Genomic DNA, 20,114 nt, shown 5'->3' on the forward strand with positions numbered 1-20,114 from the left:
GACTCCAACATTTAAAACATTGACTTTTTGGCCCAAGGTCTAGAGAGTAGCCTTAGTGTCCCTGGGGAATCTGGAGAGTGTGAGAAGATTTTAAACACTTAGGAAACAAAGTTTTAATGTTCCTAAGTCACACAGACCTGCAAAATATATCAACGGTGTAGAACCTTGTCTGTCCATGTTACAGATAGGCTGACAGACAGACTGGCTTAATTCTTTAAAATACAGAGATTCTCAAAGGGACCTGAGTTTTCTGTCCAACCAGCTAAACATCTGTGAATATCCCCTGCCCATCTGTCTTTGGAGTCCCTGCCTATGTTTGCTGAGCAGACACAAGGATCACTATCCTGAGCAGAGGACAGAGGACAACTCCATAATGTAGGAAAGGAATTTGTTTTTCCCTCCTGGTTCTGGTGGCAGGTGGATGATTGACCTAACTATCAAAAATCCTTTGATCTCACTATTCATGCTGGGTGCACATGACAAAGTCCAGTGTGGATCCTCTCCAGGTGTATCCTTCTGTAGAACAGAATAGCTGGTCCTTGGAATAATTTTACCCTATCCTTCAAATCACACAAGTGGTCTTAGGGGAGAGTCTTTCTTGGGGGATAAAGTGCAAGGGGTAAACTGACTTGGGAAGAAAAGCAGAACCTCTTTTTAAAGGACAGGTTGTGATGTTGTGCCTTATTTTCTACTTCCATATAATAATGATTAATGGAAATTGCCTGTTTGTCTATTTGACACCCAAGTGTGTATTATTTTCCACAGTCTACCTCTTTTTTCATTGTCTTTTGCTGCATGACTTGAACGCCGTTTTTTAGCAGTGCATTACATAATGTCTGTGTTTCAGGTGCCTTTTTCTCTTAGGAAATGTACAAGTCTTCTGTAGTTAAAACTCATAAGATGTAGACTTAGAAATCTTTATTCCACTCAGAAACAGCAGAGTCCCACAGAGAATAAGCTTCCCAAGAGAGTGAATCAGGTTTTTCCCACAGTGGGAGGGATTTGAAACAATCCATAGTGCAGGGATAAGAGGTATTGAAATTGTGGAACAGAACTCTCCTTAGCTGATTTATTTCTCTTTTTTGCTTTCTTTCCTTTTAAAGCTGCAAACTGTGATGGCTTGCAAGCTCTGGCTTGTACAATCTGTACAGAAGAAAAATGCAAAAAACCATTTTAGCCTCCAAAATTCGTTAATTTCTTTTTAGTGCACTAAAAAAGAGAGAGAAAGTGGGTATAGCTTCAAGTTTCAGAGAGATGTAAACCACTACTCTATGGCTTACATCCACAGAGTAGAAACTCAGAGAACTATAAAAGAGTATAGGTTGGAAAGGACCCTAAAAATAATCTAATTCCAACTTTCCTGCCAGGGCCAAGGGCACATTCCACTACACCATCTTGCTCAAAGCTCAATCCAGCCTGGCCTTGAATACTTCCAGGAATGGGACATCTGCAATGCCTCTGGGCAACCTGTTCAATTGTCCTGTCAGCTTCACAATAAAGAACTTCCTCCCATTATCTATTCTGAACCTACCATCTTTAAGCTGAAAGGCACTACTCTTGTCCTATTACTACATGTTCTTGTAAAAGCCCCCTCTCTTTAGCTACTGAAGGGTGCTGTAAGTTCTCCTGGAGCCCTGAGGTTCGCACAGACGCACCTCTCGAGTCTGTCAGTCTCTGTCTGGATGCCCTCCCTTCCCTCAGGTGTGTCTACTGCAGCTTCTACTGCAGCTCTCAGCTTGCCTGTGCTGTGGCAAGCTTGCCTTTCCATGTCACCAGCCTATCACTGTCCCTGTCATCAGTCCATCAAATTACTACATTATTGAACCTCTGAATTAAAACTTCCATGAAAGTGGAAATAGTAATGATAAGGAGATGCCAAAATGAGACAAGCTACTCTGCATTGTTCATTAGAAGAGGCTCAGGTAAGCATCCTTCATGAAATAGGATGGTCTCCATTTGATTGGAATGCAGCTGGCTTTATCTGGGGCAGGCTTTGCTGAATGTGTTTCCCTTAAAAACATGACTTTCATCTCTAAGGCTGCTTTGAATGGTCTTGTGAAGACTCTAAACTTCACCCGGTTCATGTAATCTGTCAACCTGAGAAGGAGAGGTCTTATTTTTCTCTCTGAGATCTTTCTGAATAATTATACCTTCCCTGAGAGACGTCACACATAGAGACCTTAAGGCCAGGAGAGAATCATGATTGCTTCAGAGCTTGTGAGACTGTGATGTGAATTTTCCCTCAGCAGAGTAAGCACAACCTATCTGTTAGTCATGGAATACAAGTCACTCTGCATTTTTTGGTGTAGCTTTAGCAGGCAGCACCTGTGATGGCTTTCCTCTGGTCAAAACCAAAGCCCTAAGCTCCAATTCCGACTTGTGGCATTGTATCCTGGCTCTTGCTTTCAGCTTCTTTCCTCAGTCATAGTTGTTGGTGCTACTCACTGGTTTGTAGTTTTGTGTTCTCATTCATTATGGATGTCACATGTCCAACTGTTCATGGGACATCTCTCATCAGTTCCTGAGCCTGCTCAAAGTTTGTGCATGAGCTGAGATTCACCCCTGGGCCACTCACAGTTATAAAAAACCCTAGGATTTGAGTTCTCTACTTTGGTAGTAGTGATTCATTTGTTAACTACACCCACTGATGACAGTGGCAGAGCTTGAACAGAATGTGTTACTTGATGTGTGTACAGGCATCCAGATTTGGCTCCCACGTGCCTTGGCCTCAGATTTTAATAACTCAGGATCCTGTAAGACTGGAAATAGGGAGCTTACGCTAATGTGATACAGAAATTCCAAGATCAATCAAGATAACTGGAACCAGCATGGGTGTAAAGTTTCTTAAAATCCTACTCAATGTTCCTTTCCTTCAGAACACATTTCTGCAGCTCCCTCTGGGCCCTGTTCATTTTGTATCACTGTAACTTAGACACCTGTGATACCATGTGGAGGATATAAAAAAAATAAAGCAATTTTGTACCGTAGAAATGCTGGGGAAGCTTCCTTGCCTGTAGAACACATGGTCTGTTCTGCTGACTAAATACTGTTGCTCTCCTGATAAAGATTTGTAGGACTTGAATTGTCCTCAAGTATTTTTACTACCTCTGCCTTTCTCTGCACAGCTCAATGGGACTGAGCAGGTGAGCAGGAGGTTTAGTTACCAAGCGTTCACCAAGCATTTGCTGGCCCACAGCTTTTCTCTGTCACCTTGGGTGGCTCCACCTGAATTTGCCTTGTTACCCTGTAGGTGAGACTGGGATAGGAGAGCACATTGATGACTGTAGTGGGTGAAGTACTCAAATAGAGTAATATGAAGTGCTACAGCAGTAGATTAAGAGCACTAGAGGGTACAAGATAAAGAAAAGATGCTTTAGTGGCATATGAAATCCTTTTATCATCTTATAGTTTAATTCTTTAAAATACAAAGTTTCTCAAAGGGACCTGTGTTTTCTGTCCAGTCAGCTAAACAGCTGTGAATATCCCCTGCCCATCTGTCTTTGGAGGCCCTGCCTATGTTTGCTGAGCAGACACAAGGATCACCATCCTGAGCAGAGGACAGGAATATATTCCTTTTTGCCACCAACACCCTTTCTTAGGGTCTTCCCAGGCTTTTGTTTTTTGGAGAACACATTCCTGTTTCTAGCTTACATCATCACTGAGGAATATAAAGTGGTGGATATGGAACCATTTTCATTGCTGTGGGCTTTTTTTGGTGTTTTTTGTTTGTTTGGTTGGTTTTTTTGGGTTTCTACCTTCACACAGATATTTGTGTCTGTTTTTATTTCTTAATTGTTGTGAAAGCACTGGTATTTCCTAATTCCAATGCCAATTTTGGTCCAGGCAGAGTGTTTCAGCAGAAGTTCCAGTAGTGACCTTTGGATACAGCTGACATTACCTTTACTTGCCTAGTTTGTCAGCAAAGAGATGGTTAGTCAAATATGTGCCTGCCTCTCTAAATCCCACTAATCATTAACTGCCAGATGGTGTCATTGCACAGTGCTGGGGAAACATCGCCTGATTTTTTTACAGCCAAGTTTAGTGTTAGGTAAACATAGTCTTGTAAATGTCAAATTGACTCCTAAATAATCCTACATTATAGTTTTTCAGCATTAAAACCATACCCTACATGGAGCTATGGATAAAAGGAATGACTGTAGTTTGGATCTATGGATGACACCTACGAGCATCACCAAGGCGTGTACCCGGTGCCTATTACTGCAGCCTCCCTTGGGCTAATGACTCACTTGGCTCTGGTGAGGGATTTGCTTCCCATGCCCCGTGGGCAAGAACACCCAAGGAAGGTTTATCTTCTGGAGAGTAAAGCTAACATAAATCTGGAATGTGTTACTCAGGCCACCATGACCATGAGTTGTACTAAGCTGAGGACAACATTTTCAAACTCTAGCCTCAAGCTCTGTAATAAGAGTTCAGGAGAGATGAGACTTTCTCATAAATTCTTGCCATATATTGGAAGATTTCCTTGCAAGGTCACTTTAGTTAATTAAAGACCACAACACCACGGTGATAATAAGCCTAATTTTTTTTTTCCTTTTCACTTAAAAAGAGCAAAATGAGACTATGAGGCTAGGTATTTTATTTAATTTTGTGCGCCTAAAATTAATGCCATCGACACTATAGATATTTTGTGTTTCCAAATGTTAGGTTGTGGGTGACTAACTTGTGATTACACAGTAACTCAGTGGCATAGAGATAAATGGAACCTGGATATAGAGGTGGATACTTTTCATTGGCTGAAATAGTGTTTATTTTTGTTGAAACAGTTTCCAGTCAATAAAGGTATTTTAGAATTCATGGCAATATTATCAAAATATTTATCTCAATTGTGAAATATTTGACAGTTTTTGGACGGTCTTTTTAAGTAATCTTAAAATTTGACTAAAACTTCATTTTGCAATATATGATTAAAAAAATTAAAGCAGGGAGACAAACTGTGTGATAGTTCATCTTAAAAATAATCCTATCCTGGTTTTGAACTATAGATTGGTAACTGCTCTTCCAGGGACATTGTGATAGGTTTTATGGATATCTAAGAGAATAAAAACCTAAATGACCCTAAAAACAGGAAAATCCTTAACTTTCTGTCTCTAGGGAAACGCTGCAGAGCTGTTTTATAGAGACTGCACAGACCCCACGACTTCCATTAGTCAGTGTAATGTTCAAACTACCGTTCCCCTTTCTTAGCACAGTCCATGTTCCTTTTTGAACACATTTGTGAGAGATTGACAGAAATAGCTGGATGTGGGAAAGCATCTTTGTAGAAGGTGGAAAAAACCCATAGTACAATACTGGAGAAGTATTACAGACTATTTTCTAGTTTACCTTGGACTAAACCCAAAGATATGTGGAGGGTTGGTGTATGTTTTTGCTGACTGATGACTTTATCTTACAAAGGAAGTTTGTTAGCACCAATCTCTTGTACTATGAATGCAAGCTCTAAGTTATAACTGATGGATGCTTTAGCATTGTGTGGTGCCCCTCTCCTTACTGCCTGCTTTCCTGAGAAAATAAGTGTTTGACATTTTTACGAAGTCCCGTGGATGTCATGCTAATCAGGCTGCCTAGGCTCAAAGCTCTTTTAACACAGAGAAAAAAAAGGAAAAACCTACTAAAAGCATTCTGGCTAGAAGGATTGTGTGTGATTGTGTGATTATGAAGGGAAATAATTTTAAGTACTTTAAATTCTCCTTTAAAACCCATGAACTACATAATAAGTGAACCTTAAGTAAAGTGCCACATGATAAAATGTCACATTATGTATACACCTCTGTAATTCTGGCTGCTATCACAGCAAGAATGAATTCTTTCAATGAAAGATATGTCCTTTGGAAGGGCAATTTTGGAATAAGTTGTCTTTGAAAGACTTTCTAACTACCCTCTTTTTCTGTCTAGCCTCTTTTTGCTTGAGAAATGCAACATATCTTGAAGAAGAAAGGATTATCCCTCTCCACTAATGTAACAATGGATGTCCTTACATAAATACCATCAGGGTTTAAGAATTTGTGATTTTAGTACAATTTGCAACGTTTGCTACATTTATGTCTTTTTTACCTTAAGGCCTCAAAAAATTAGGGCTGAAATATTTCTGCTCATTTGGCTTAAATCTAATGCCTACCACTGTTTTCAGCCATCAAAAAGCCTTTGGCTTTGGTCCCTCATCTGTCAGGTTGCTTTATCTCCCAGGAGCCAGCCTCTTCTCTTACCTCTCCCATTGCTGATCTTGGATAATTTTATAACCCCATCTCCCCCACACTCTCTTTGACTGAATGAGACTGAAGCAAACTAGATGAACCACTAGCAAGAAAGACCAGGAATGCTTTAAGGAAGAATTTGTTGAATATTTCTCCCAGTTTGTATCAATCCCTGGAGTGGGTCCCAGTGCTGTGTCTGTCTGAAGAGTTCATGGTGGGAGTATCTGTCTTCTTCTCACTCAACAAGGTAACAAATAAGATCAAAACCCATCAAAACAAATAAGTCCAAACCCCATCACTGTGCTCCAAAGGCCATGTTGGAAGCTGAAATGCTGTACTGCTGACTCGTGTAGTCTGCCTGGCCTGACTTCATCCTGGCTCTCCTGGTGCACGTGAACTCAGACAGAAATTAATTCCAGCCTGTCAGGAACAGTCCCAGAGTAATTCTTTGTGACACTTTGTAGGAAGCATTGATGAAAGCCAGCCCTCTAATTAATATATTGAATAATGCATCCCTCTGAGGCATATGGGGATCTCCCATACTGTCATAGCTTGGCAAAGCTAATCAAAAGCCAGGCTGCCAGGCTGAAAGTAGCATCATATTTTGTGCATTCTGGTTAGCCTCCCACTTTTTAATTCTTTTCCTTTTGGGAATTCAGGTTAGGTTTTGGCCTTTGTTCTATATCATACTAGTCTCTCAATTTCTGGGAAAATAGGTGAATTTTCAGTGTGGGGAAGAATCCCGCTTGTTTTCAGATGACTGAAAGATAAATATTTGGGAATTATTTTAAAATCACTACTGTTCTGAGGTGTTTAGGAATTACCTTTTCACATACTCTGATTACGGACATAATTTTTTTGCTATTTCATTCAATGGCAAAACAGCTACAGGCATCAGGAGTGGAAATCTTTTCTGGATCCATCCTCCCTTTGCCTATTTGATTTTGAGAAATGCGCCTTTACAGCTCTCATTTCTTTACAGCAACTGGGGCTGGAAGCATCCTTGCAGTGGAGGAAGTTGCAATCTAATAGAGGATTTATCATCAGCACTGTCAGGGACCATTTTTATTTGAAACTAGATACCTCAAAATTCTTCAGAGAGATTTTCTCAAAAAGAATCAGTCAGGACCCAGGTAAATTCAAGTTCATTTCCCTGAAGGACCCAGGTAAATTCCAGTTCATTTCCCTGAATGGACTTCAGCTGCTGAACCTTTGGAAATTTGCCTGGCATTAAACTGAACAAAACCAGTTGTTTTATTTAACAGAAGAAGTTGAGCCCATGCTGTGCAAAAAGAACAGTCTTATCATGGCAAAACAGACAAGATGTTTCTGCATTAATTTAAATGTGAACCATTTGTGTTGCTCAATAACATCCATTAAAGATAAGGAGGTCCGTTTTTATGCCTTCTGCTTGTTGTAAATTAACAAACTCTCTTAAAACGACAATTCATCAGCAGTTATATGAGGCAGAATTCATTCTCGGCAAGAGAGGAAAATGAAACTCCCATTCTTTCATTCCCTGGCATTCCCCTGAGTCTCCTCTGTAGAATGAGATGAGTTTAATTTTGCTATTGTTAAGCAGAGTGAGCATAAAGCTACCTCAGAATGTAAAAGCAGGAAGGAGCATCTTATTAGCTGCACTACAGGTTCTTTTAAATAATGTTGATTCAGTAAGTTGTGTCTTGCTGATCATATAGAGAACAATGATGAAAAGCCAGTAAGTGATGCTGTTTCACTTGCATATTTATAGTAAGTTAATTGAAATAGGACATAGCAGTGGTTATCATAGCTCTGTAATTATCTTGCAAGATAATTGTTCTCCATTGGGCAGAAGGAAATAAAAATGAGAGGTAAACATTTCCATGTTTAGTGGAATATCAGAAGTTTTGTAGCTGAGTTTGAGAGAGAAGTGTACTCACCTGTGTCTGCCAGCAAATACTTAAGAAATAATAAATAATACCTGTAGACTTCAGAGCTGATTTCAGTAGATCTGGGTTTTCTCACATAGGAGAAAATCCTGCTTTTTATTGAAAAAAATAAAGAAAACGAAGCCAAAAACTCTGTCACATTTTTGGCCAGAGGGTACAGACAGATTCTTAGTTTTTGCTCACAGTATTTTTGGTTTTCAGGTCTTGACTGAAAATCTTTGAGTGAAGGAGACATGTTCCATTACAATATTGATTTTAGGGGCAATCTGTAATAGTGACTCCCTAAAGCCATTTCTAGGTCTGCAGTAGTTTCTCCAGAATTCTTTTTTTTTTTTTTTTTTTTTTTTTTCTTTCTACAAATCATTAGATTTGAACAGTGTTCTGGCACTTTGGAATTCGCCTTGAGGATAGAAATCAGCAGAGTATTACTTTTCATTTGGCCTTGTACTTCTCTTTCCTTTTATTGCTTCTCTGTAGCAACAGATTAAGAACCAAACAAAGAGAAGCTCTTGATTTACCTACAGGTTGACCGTACAGCTTTGCTTCTTGACATGAGTCCCACTGCAGCATTGTGCCCTGAGCATTCTCAGTTGATCAGGGTAATGCTTTTGGGATGGGGGTGCTTTGGGATGCTGCTGTAGTGAAGAGCTGAGTGTGTGTCTAGTGCTCAGCCCCCTGGGCAGCCTTGTCTCATGTTTGTTCACTTGCCTACATTAGAGCCAAGCACCCACAAAAGATCTCTGGTTTCTCTGGTCTCTCATGGTGCAGTGTTTCTCTTTCACTGACATAGACCTGCATGTGACTGTGTCTGTTTTATTCATCTCCATTCTGCCTGTGAAGATGCTTCTGTCTTGGGTGCAAACTTGTGGTGATCTGCTGACCTCATGACACTGTTGCTTTTACAAATCATAGCCACACAGACTTGCTGTTTCTACAGACAGAGCCTGTCTTTAGATATCTGTCTGCTACAAGAATTCTTTCTGTTTCCTGCTTCTTTGTCTTTTCCTCCTGTGGTATTGAGACAAATGAGCATCTCTCTCTCAGCAGCTAATTGAGTATGGTTTTTTGGGGGCAAGGAGACACATTGATGCATTTATGCTTGCTGGTCCAGAACAGAGTACTTCATTCTACTCTCTATTTCTTCTCCTTACCTTTCTTCTTCATTCCTTTCTTTCCCTATTCCTTTTCTGGCTGATGGCTAAAAGTCAAAGAAGGAAATAAGCAATTTGTTATCTTCAGGTTAGTGTCTGAAATGCAGAGAAACAACTGTCACAAAAGGTTTTTGAAACAAATCTATTTTTTCATATTGTTTTTCTCCAAAATGCATGAAATGAACCACAAATTCATTTCCAGAATGTTAGATGCTATCCCAGGGTGATTCTTCACAATATCCTGCAACAGGGAATGTAGAGACTCATTCTTCCTTAATTAATACAATGTACAATGCTCATAGGCATGTGGGGCTCATCAGCAAATCCTATACATATTGTCTGTGCCAAGTTTCATACTGGCATCCCCTCTTTGGACAATTTAAGCTTTATTTTTATCCATCTACTGCTGCATTCATTTATTAAATGGTGTTCTTGCTCAGAAGCTTTTTGGAGGCATTTTATTGTGCTTCCTATTAACAGGCCTCTGTTAGTAGCTGAATCACTGAACCTTAGCATTTCAGGCATGTCATATTTACAACTGGAAAACGTTTGTACAAATGAGGGCAATTAAACACACAGTAACTGATAATCCTTATTTTGGTGTAAAACATTTCGTGAATGGGTCATGTTTAAGATACTTCTGCTAGGAAACAAACTTGGAAGAGTATTACAAGTCTTACAAACATTTCCTTTGAAGGAGAGGAGTAACCCCAGTGAAATCTTTGGTTACAGGATTGCCAGGCTGACGGGTCTTTGAGCATGTACGTTGCTTTTCTAAAGTGATCCAAAACAGTGCTGATTCATGTTTCATGGAAAAGCAAAGGAATCATCTATAGCAATTCCCTATGTACATGACTTTCAAAGGAGGGTAGCTAAACACTGGGAAAAATTAATTAACTGGGATTTATAATATAGTAGGCACTAAACTAACTTTAAGCAAATGCAAAAATAATAATAAAAAACCCTCTCATTCTTGTTTCCTAAAGGGAATTGAAGTCTACAATAACAAAAGTGAAATTGTCCTGCAAAAAAATATCCCTTCCAAATGAAGCAAAACAGAATCAAACCATTGTGTTGGAATGTGCCTTAAAACTTGCAGACCTCTAAACCCCAGGAAAATCCCCTCACTCCTCTCTATGAATGCCCTCTCTGAAGCAGCACTGTTGGTGTTGGATGCGTATGGGCTGGGGAGCTGATGGGGTGTCCTGCACTCAGGCTTTGAGAGCCCTTCAGGACAGTGATGTCTTAACTTGATGAGCTGATGCTTCATTAATTCCACCATATCCTGATGCTGGTACTGCTAGGACTTGGCAAAAAAAAAAAAAAAAAAAAAAAAAAAAAAGGCTTCTTATCTGATTAGCATAAGGTATAAGCCCTCGGGACTGCCTTTGCAGAGCCTGGATCAGCTGCACCCCAATGAAACAGGAGCAGCACATTCAGCTCCTCAGCTCCAGGACTGGGGCTGCACCTGGGAGCAACCAGGGCTGGCTTGGCATAGCTGACACACTCCCTGCATGAGCCTCAGCCCCATAAGGAGCTATTTCAAGGGCATTACTGGGAAATATGGTGCCACCTGGAGCACATACCCTGCCTGTGTTGCTGGTCCTTTCAATCCTTGACCAGGCTGTAAAGGATCTTTGGCCTTCTACTCGCAAAATTTTTCAAATATATTTCACGAGAATGTGGTTATATTTGTTGGGATTTATGGTATAGGTGTGGGACAAATGCCATAGGACTTTAAAGGACTAAGATGAGAACTAGACACAGCCTTGTTTGTGCATCGGTTTTGGTGTTAGCATAAAGGGAATAGAAAAAATATTAAGCAACAGCAGTTTTGCTGTTGCTAAGTATACTTTAAAGGTATTCCCTGTTAACTTCTGTGATAAAAAGAGTACCTTCTTTTATGTACTGAGAAGAGCAAGAAATTATTATCTGTGCAGCAGAGCCTGCTGCCTTGAATCGATTCTCTGGTGGTTGTTGACATGGTTGAGCCTAAATGCCAGTTTTCCCCTCATGGAAAGCATTGATTTGGACCTCTTTCCTCTTCTTGGTCTGGTTTATGCATGAAAGCGCTGTGTGTAGCAACTTTGTGGTTCAGGGGCCTGTGGCCCACTGAGTTTACAGGGAAGGCACAGGTTTAGACATTTGGTATTGGTGGGGATAAGGTGCAGGGAGGCAGATGCATGTATGCACATACAGAAACGCGTGCAGATGCCATGAACACCTTAAGGTTTGGTGTTTTTGAGATACCATGTAGAAAACCTCCTTAAAATTCAATGGGACCATTTTAAAAAGGATTGGCTTTGCTGAAAAGAAATCAGCTGAGAATAAACACTTGGCAATTTTTTTTCCCTTATCTTGCAAGCTAAGTCTCACAACAATTACTTCTGCCTATGTCCAGAACTACAGCATCACAGAAATTAGCACTGGAAAAGATGTAGAAAGCTCCAGGGACCTAGCTACGACAGTTCCTTACAGTATCTTCCTGCCCAGCTTTTTTCCCAAGCTCCATTTGAAATATGCGGTGCAAGCAGGTTTTGCCCATAACTCTTCAGAGACCTCATCACATCCTAACACATCCAGCAGCGTCTCCCCTGGCTCAGCCACAGAGAATGATCCTGTATTTATGTGTTTAATAAACACATTCCTTGTCCCAGCTCTTCAACATTTGTATAGTCCTTAACTCTGGTGGTTTATGGTGGTTGGCCCGGGGCTGTGTGCAGGTTGGGTGTACATGGGCTGTTACGTGCCCAGAGTTCCCGTCTGATGGAGGTGATTTCAGACCAATTCATACATGAATCGCCTTGACCAGCTGAAGCCAACTGCAGTTATTGATACCCAGACAGATGTGAGGCACTATCAGATAGAGGAGAAACCTGTTGGAGAGGTTATGTGTCATTTAGCAAGGGTGCCATATGGAAAACTCCAGGGCAGTTGAGTGGGAATTGAATGAATTAGTTCCTGCTGCCATATAGCCACATGGGCATGGCCCTTGTGTTGCTTGGATGAGTTAGAAATGTGCACTGCTTGCCTGGTACAACACAAAAGTGTTTATTCACTTCTGAAGCAGGATAGAATTAAAATTACATCAGACTAATTGGCAACATCCACTAATTTAACTGCAGTTGTCTGCAGCAAGAGGATGAGTTTTTCCCCCTTTACATATCATTGTACAATAAACGTGCCATTTTCCTTGATGTTTCTAGCCCTCACTGCACAACATCCTGCTAGTATCCAGCTGTTTCCTCTGTCTCTTTACATGGACACTGGCAATTGTCTTCAGTCTGACATCTTAACCGGCAAAAATGAGTTTTCAAGTCAGCATCTTGGGAGTCTCAATTTGTTGTAAAAGTTTGATCTTGTTTTTGAAGCTGGGAAATGCCATTTTGACTGGTCAGAAACTAGACACACCTCTGGATAAAATCTCAGTCCAGCAGGTTCCAGATGAAGTTTGAAAGCCTGACTCCTATAACTTGAATTTTTGCTTTTACCTTGTTGTAAATCCCAAACACAAATGTTGCACATATTCAGTGATACAAACTCAAATCTCCCAAACTCTTTGGACCAGGAGATAGAGGAATAGAGCATCTCTTACTCTCAGTTGATAGTTTAGGGAGAAAGAATCAACAGAGGCAGTTGGAATTGATCAGCTGTTTTAATTTAAGATGCTAGAGGAGACATATCTCAATTCTCCTTTTCACCTGTAAATGTCTGATGTCTACAAAATGGTTAGGAAAAAAATTCAAAAATTGTTTATTCCATGGAAAGGCATTAGAAAAAGTGGTAGAAAAAGTGAGCTGGAGTGTGCGGTAGGCAGGTAACCTGAAGAGTTTCTGTTTTTCTTTTTTCCTTTCTTTGAATGTGTTGGCATTTTTTATTTTGAAGTATGCAGCACCTTATAGGGAAACATTTAAGGAATAGCTAAAGTGTGGAATATTGCACAGAATATTGTGCAGAATTTTCCTTGCTCTTATCGGCCGCTCTCCCTCCCAGTCAGAGATGAAATAGTAGCAGAGTGGCCTAGTAAATGTGCATCCATGCACACTGCTCTTCCCTCAGGATAGAGATAAGGATCTTGCCAGGATCATGTCCATCCTTCAAGAGCACACAATTTTCTTCTGAAAAGAAGGGAGGAAGGATATTGTGAAAATCAAGAGCTACCATGAAAACAGAAAAAAAAAAGCTGCACGAGAATATACAAAAAAAAAAAAGGGGTAACAATTATTCCTTTTAATGGAATTCAGAGGTAGTTTGAATTCTTAATTGGAAAATTATCCTGTGCCTGCTGCAATTCTGGCTTCAGGCTCCGCATTTTGAAAACTGCTTTTGCAGCAGTTGGGGAAAGTGTCAGCAGGAAAAGCTGACCTTTCCTGTCACTACTGCCTGCATCCTCTCAGCATTTTGTCCTGCCAGGGGTGATTAATGAATAGGGATGGTGGAGGATGTTGATTTAGCTCAGTTCCTCACAGTGAGGGTGCCTTGTTTTACTTCCTACAACCATCTGAGACAGGAGCACACACGGGTGAATTTTGTGAACCTTGATTTAAATTTTGCTGTCTGGAGTTTGTATGCACAGAGCTGTGTGACCATGGGTCAGGACCTCAGGCTCCTGAGTGTTAAATACTCTTGTCTTTGTAAGCCTCTGGACAGGGCTGTTAGCTAGAGCACCACAAAAGCCTTTCCCAGCCACCACACTCTGTGAGCTACACTTTGTTGTATAAGTCAGGAGATGCTGACATCTCAACATGCTTTAGTTGCTTAAATAATATTGAGCAGTGCATCCTCCAAATATTCTTCAGAGTGTAAGAAAATACAAGGCTGTGAAAGTGTCTCTTCTTGTTTTGTTGCTGCACAGGTATTGCCAGACCTGTGAGGTTGTTGTAGTGAATTCTCAAGGCAAGAGAATTACAACAGGATAAAGGAATAACTTTAGAGTCTGTGTGTGTTTTTGCAGCTGTGCTTCAGGATCTGGATTTACATCTTGCTCTTTCCACTGCTGACTTTTTTGCATTCCTGATGTAAAGCTCCTCCAGACAAATGATGAGAGACCATTTACTAAAAATTCCTGAATTCAAGAGTCAGAGCAATAGAAACCTCTGTTCCTTGCCAGTGGGAAGAGATGTGAGGTGAGGCATGAAGAAAGAGCATTGATTGGGGATCTGTTTTTCAATCAGCCATTGGTATAAGAGGGTAACTTGATTTGAGTGAAGGAAGGATGACCAATGCATCACTTTTCAGCCTTGTTATCTGCCTGCAGATAGAGCAGCCTGTCTTGATTTTGGGTTGCAGAACACTTTGTAAGCTTTTCAACTTGTAGTGCACTACTTGGTGAACAGAGGAGTACTAGGGGTGTGCTGTGTGCTAATCCTTTTTTGTCATCATTGTTATTCTGAAATGAACCATTAGGCTTGTCAAAACTAATTAAGGGAACAAGTAGATGGTGCTGGAAAGGAACTTCAAGCTAGAATGACATGTTTCAGGAGATCCCTCTCATTCCCTGGTGCACACTTGAAAGGCATTATGAGTAGATCCACAAAACTCGTGCATGCAAATACACAATGGTAATGAGTATTCTGGATTTTGTTGGGATATATTTAGGTTCTTCTAATTGCATTCCATTTTAAAATGAATAGTACTGTGGCAGATTATCTCTTATTACCTGGGCTGAACAGTTTTGCCCCATTGCTGCAGGGGGAGATACAGTACCCTCTCCATCTGCAGGGGAGGGACCCAGAGGACATCAGGGCCCAGGTGAAGCCATCTGACATTGTCAGATGTGTGTCAGGACACAGCAAATGGCTCTGAGTAAGAGCCTGGTGTCTGGCTTCTGGAAGGATGGATGCCAGGAGAGTGCATTTAAAGCTGAATTTAAGTAGGAAACCTGTTGGTAAGAGCTGCAGGGCAAGCCCTAAAGTGTTCCCAACCTTTTCCTCCAAGTTCTGGAATTACCACTCCAGTTCTTTAAGTTGTGATGAATAGATATGATGGTAAGCATGTACATCTTTCTCTATTGTCATAGATGAGGGTCATGGTTACTGAATGACTGAAATTACAGCAGTTAGTGCTACTCATTTGAAAAAGGCAGAAAACTTCTGCTATGGACTAGAAAGATTGCTTTCTATATTCACTAGGGACTAATACTGCAGCACACTGTAATGTTTTCCACTGATATTTAAAGGAATTTCTGTGTATCCTACTGTCACTTTTAACCGTGTCCATATATTGGGAAGCTTTGATCTCAATAACTGTGTGATCACAAGAAGTCAGTCTCATTCTGGCATCCTTACCAATAACAGACAGTCATTCCTTGTGGTATCACCCTGAAACTGATGGTAGCGATTAAGGAGCAGACTGTTTCTCACTGTGAGCGGAGTGATGAAAGCCCTGCCTGTGCTGCTTTGTTTTGTTGTGTTGGTATCTTTTGGCCACAATTCAGAGCGTTGTGAATGGACTTGCTATCGATGTGGTGCTCTCGTTAACAAGCAGTGCCAGGTTCAGTTACCTGCACAGTGGGTCATAATGTAGTATTTTGACATTTGCAGCACTGGCTGATCTTAGCTGAACTCCAGATCATTTATATGTTTGTCATTGCTTCAGTTGCTGTATTTTTTGTGGGATTCACAGAAATGTATCAGAGCATCTGTATTTTTAAAATTATTATTATTATTTTACTGTTTTTGCTGTTGATGCCTCAAGGATGAAAATGGCAAAAGAATGTGATAAAAATGTTTTCAGAACATTAGGGAGTTCTGAATGTTGGCTGGCTCAGAGGGAATCTATTATTTACAATCTACTGTATCAAATTCAACTCCCACCAAATTAGAAACTGATTTTTGTCATTGTCCCTTTTTTAATCTAACCCTTTGGTTAACTCGGGAGAAGCAGCATCATAAATCACGTGGACATCTATGGATTTTTTTTTCCCCTGCCAGCCATTGCTAGGACTAAATGTTCATCTCCCAGAGATTCTATCAGCCAGGACACTAATAATAACATTTCTGTTCTGGGCTTGACTTTTCCTCTTCCAGGAGGAAAAGTATCTTTTTAATGTGCTTTGAAAAATATTTTTAGGGAGTAAATAACAATGCATGGGAAGATTTTACTTGGGGCGGTTGAGTTCCAGCTAGTGAGATTAAAGAAACTCCTTGTGCCTCTTTTCATAATTGTCAAGGACCATGGATAGCATGGGATCATGGTGTGAATAATGAATACTTTCTCACCTTTTAAAAATCAGAAATTCACCATATGTGCAACACTGTTTTTCTTCTAAAGATGGGGAAAAGGAGGTAAAGAATAGCAAGATTGCCCAGCAAACCAGGAGTAAATCAGGAAATTTAGTCTTTCATGTCTCTAATCAGCCAAATAAAACCTCCTTTTAATTTGCTTTCTGAAGGCATGAGGCTGCTGTGCCTTTGTTTTTCCTTCAGCATTAAAACAGAACTCTGATTTTACTGGGTCTTGGTCGCAGCTCTCTTTGCCATCACTAGAACTGTCATAGTAGCCTTGATCAAAGACAAAGGACAGGCAGGATCACTCTCTCCTGCCTGGGAAAGTTGGTGTAGGGGCCCTTAGTGTGGAAATACAAAGGAGATGAGTTGTTAAAAGGTGGAGACCTACATACCAGGTGTCCCAAGGGAGGTTTAGACTGGTTTTATGTTCCCTCACCATCTCTGTCTAATTGCAGCCTTTCAGCTGACTGACTGCCTTCTCTCTCTCTCTCTCTCTGTATCTCTCTCTCTCTCCTCTCTCAGGTCAGTGACTGGTTTGGATAAAGAACCTGACCTTGTGCACATGGAAGCCCGGACAGCTGATGGACGTGAGTGCCTGCAGCCAGTGCTACATTCTTGTGCTTTGAGCCAAGAATGGAGTGGGAATGAGAATCCACGTTACCCATTTTACCTCCCCATTTACTTTTAATTGGAGATGTGGGTCATGGGGTTTGATGTGATGTTCTTATCCTGAGCCTGTAGGGGAAAGTCATGGGCTGCAGGGCTTGTGTCTGTGGAGGGGGTGGACAGAAGCTCAGTCCGTGGGCTAAGAACCCATTTATTCTGTTCCCTGTTTAGCTGTTTCAGTATCACGTAATTTACATCCATCATGAAGAGCTGGGCTACCAGCACTGTACCATGGAACCTCTGTGCATTTCCAGAGGTGCTCAGAACAGCTAGGTGGTGGTACTTGAGAATTTGAGAAATTACCTGCAGTCAGACTTGCCCTCTAGCCAGAATGTCCCTATGCCCCTTTGTCTTGTACTGAAAGTATTTTTTACTTTTGCTCAAAATGTATGAATAGGTGTTCCATACCAACATATTACAGGCTTGAAAAGGTGCCTAGATCTGAAGCAGGAGATAGGAAAAAAAAATGATTCTTAACTCCTCACTGAAATGAATCTAGTCACATTTGCAGTGGAATGGATTCCTATGTAGTCAATCTCCACATGGTATTAGAAGTAAGTTGACTTACTCTCTCTGAAGTGTTTTAGGTATTTCTCACAGGAACTGCAGCATAGTAACACATCTGCTCCTTGTGTGGAACTTTACTCCAGTGTGAGGAAAAGGCAGCAATGGAACAAGTGCCCCATTTCAATGTAGGGACAGTATAGGAACAAAACATAGGATTGAGAAGTTAGAAGATTTCTGGGAGAATAAAAAAGCCTCATTTTTGTTAGTTGCAAACTTTTTTCTGTTTTAGTCAGGTGCTGTGTAGGCCAGATGTGTGAACAAGCTCCTGTCTGTCAAGATGGCTTCTCTGAGGTTGTGGATGTTCTAACATCACTCTCTGGCCTCCCACTGCTATTTAGTGATGGCAGCTGAATAAATAACCAGGCAATAACAGCTCAGGGGTGACAGCTGTTTGTTGAATATGTGGAAAAAGCAAAACAGGCCGACAGGTGGGTGGACAAGGTAGGGAGGCATCTTCAGTGCCTTTGCTGCTATGTGTACCGTTGCAGGTATGATGGGAAAAGGGGTCAAAAGCAAATAAAAAATACCCAAGCAAGCAAGCAAAGTGCTGATGGAATCTATTTTCAAACTAAGTTTAAACTTGCTCACCCAGCTATTTGAATATTGGATATGTCAAGGATGTAAATGTTTGAAATATGTATCCCCAGCTTAAAGACAGCTCTCTTCCTCCAGGTCTTGTTTGCTCAGGGGTTTGCTCTTTGTTCTTGTTTTAATATATAAATTCAGCGTTTTGAAATTGGCAGCTGATGGTGTTGAGGGTTTCACTGGAAGCCAGGCTTGGCCAGTAGTGTCAGCAAATCAGCCCCACTGCAGCTGCCATCCCAGACCTGCTGGGCTGTGCTGGCCCTGCTGGCCTGTGAAAGGACTCCTCTCCCAGCCCCGCACAAAAGAACAGTGCTGCTCCAATTACAGGTTCTAAGGCCTAAAACAATATTAGTTTGTGTAACAAAGCAACACAGCCTCACAGCTACAGACTTCAGCTCTGGGTGCTCAGCAGTGGGGCACTGAACTTTTCTCGCAGTTAGCTCTGCAACCAAATTGGGCCTTTATGTGCTCAGTGAAATAGCTGAGGCACTTACACCTGCTGGAAAATGGAGCCCTGCAGTTACTTCCTCTTGATCAGAAAGCTTCTGATGAAAGTTTTCCTCAGTATTATGCAGAAGGAAGCAAAAGCTTCTCTGATACCTTTTAGGTCAGTCTGGTCTCTCAGTCACTTATCTGATGTATTAACAGACATAGATTTAAGTATTCCCATTGCTTAGTTTAATTCAGATAGATAAATCTGTGCCTTCAATGTCACTGGCTGCTTGAAAAATATGATTCTTCTAGGTTGGGCATTTTTATGTCCTCTTCTGTTTGCCTCTATATTTTAAGTTAAAAAAAAAAAAAAGGTAGAGAGTAAAAGCACTGGAGAAGGGAGGGGAAGGAATGGAAGTGCTATTTAGGACTAGACTCCTAAATTTGATTATTTAAATTTTTTTTTGAATTGTATTTTATTTTTCTTTCTTCTGACATTAATGGGACTCAAGAACCTATCTAATACCAATTCAGACTGGAGCCTAAAAGGTGCTCTGGAGCTGGGAACAGGTGTTGGGGCATGCTGGAATCTCATTCATCCATAAATGAGTCAGGGCTATCAATAAGCTTATTGATCTGGGAGCTGGCAGTCCCATTCACCTCTCTGGTGACTGTCCTTCAAGATATTTTGCCACATGGTTTTGTCTGTCCAGTCATGAGAAATGGTTGTGTCACTGAAAAACCCATCTGCCCTTGTGTCTGGTCTCCTTAAATACTGCAAGATGCTGATAATTCCAGTGCCTATCTTATCTCAAGCTGTTCCCATCTTTTGTAGCAAATGAAGTTTTTCACATTTTTTCAACATCCCGGCAGAATCATTGTAGCAGAATAATAATCGAGACTTGCATTTTTAAATTGTAAAAACATCTAGGAGCCTTGGGCATTGTGCCTTCTGCCAGAGTGTAATAGGCAACAGCAAGGACAGGGCTGGATGCAAGGGAACTATTATGATCACGCTGACACAAGCACCCAACAGCATTCCTGGGAAGGATATATTGAACTTTCTGATGTTCAGTGTGTTAATCTTCACCCCACTCAGAGATACACTGCAATAAACAGGATTTGAATTATAAGGAAAAGAAGGTGAGAAAAGCTAACCAAAAGGATAAAACAGGGTAACTAGTTCCTGGAGAGTCTACACATCTTTTTCTTTGCGGGAAAAAAATTATTGAGGCCAGTGAGTTTTTTCTCCCTCTCATGAACACTTTCAAAATGTTATGATTTTAAATCTTGCCTGAACACCAGGGCCTGATTTAAGCTGAGCCAATCTGCCAATGCAACTTG

At 40.8% G+C, this 20,114-nt stretch overlaps 1 protein-coding gene across 2 annotated transcripts in view; it reads left to right on the forward strand.

Moving 5' to 3' along the window:
• SORCS3 (sortilin related VPS10 domain containing receptor 3) overlaps positions 1 to 20,114 on the forward strand; it is a 268,866-nt gene that overhangs the window by 170,684 nt on the left and 78,068 nt on the right. For both annotated transcript variants that reach the window (XM_030276367.4, XM_072931239.1), the window contains exon 6: positions 17,043 to 17,107. In XM_030276367.4, coding sequence (XP_030132227.4) covers positions 17,043 to 17,107 — 65 coding nt within the window. The remainder of the gene's footprint in view (positions 1 to 17,042; positions 17,108 to 20,114) is intronic.

The sequence above is a fragment of the Taeniopygia guttata genome, chromosome 6 (assembly GCF_048771995.1).
Source record: "Taeniopygia guttata chromosome 6, bTaeGut7.mat, whole genome shotgun sequence".
NCBI classification, from domain to species: Eukaryota; Metazoa; Chordata; class Aves; order Passeriformes; family Estrildidae; genus Taeniopygia; species Taeniopygia guttata.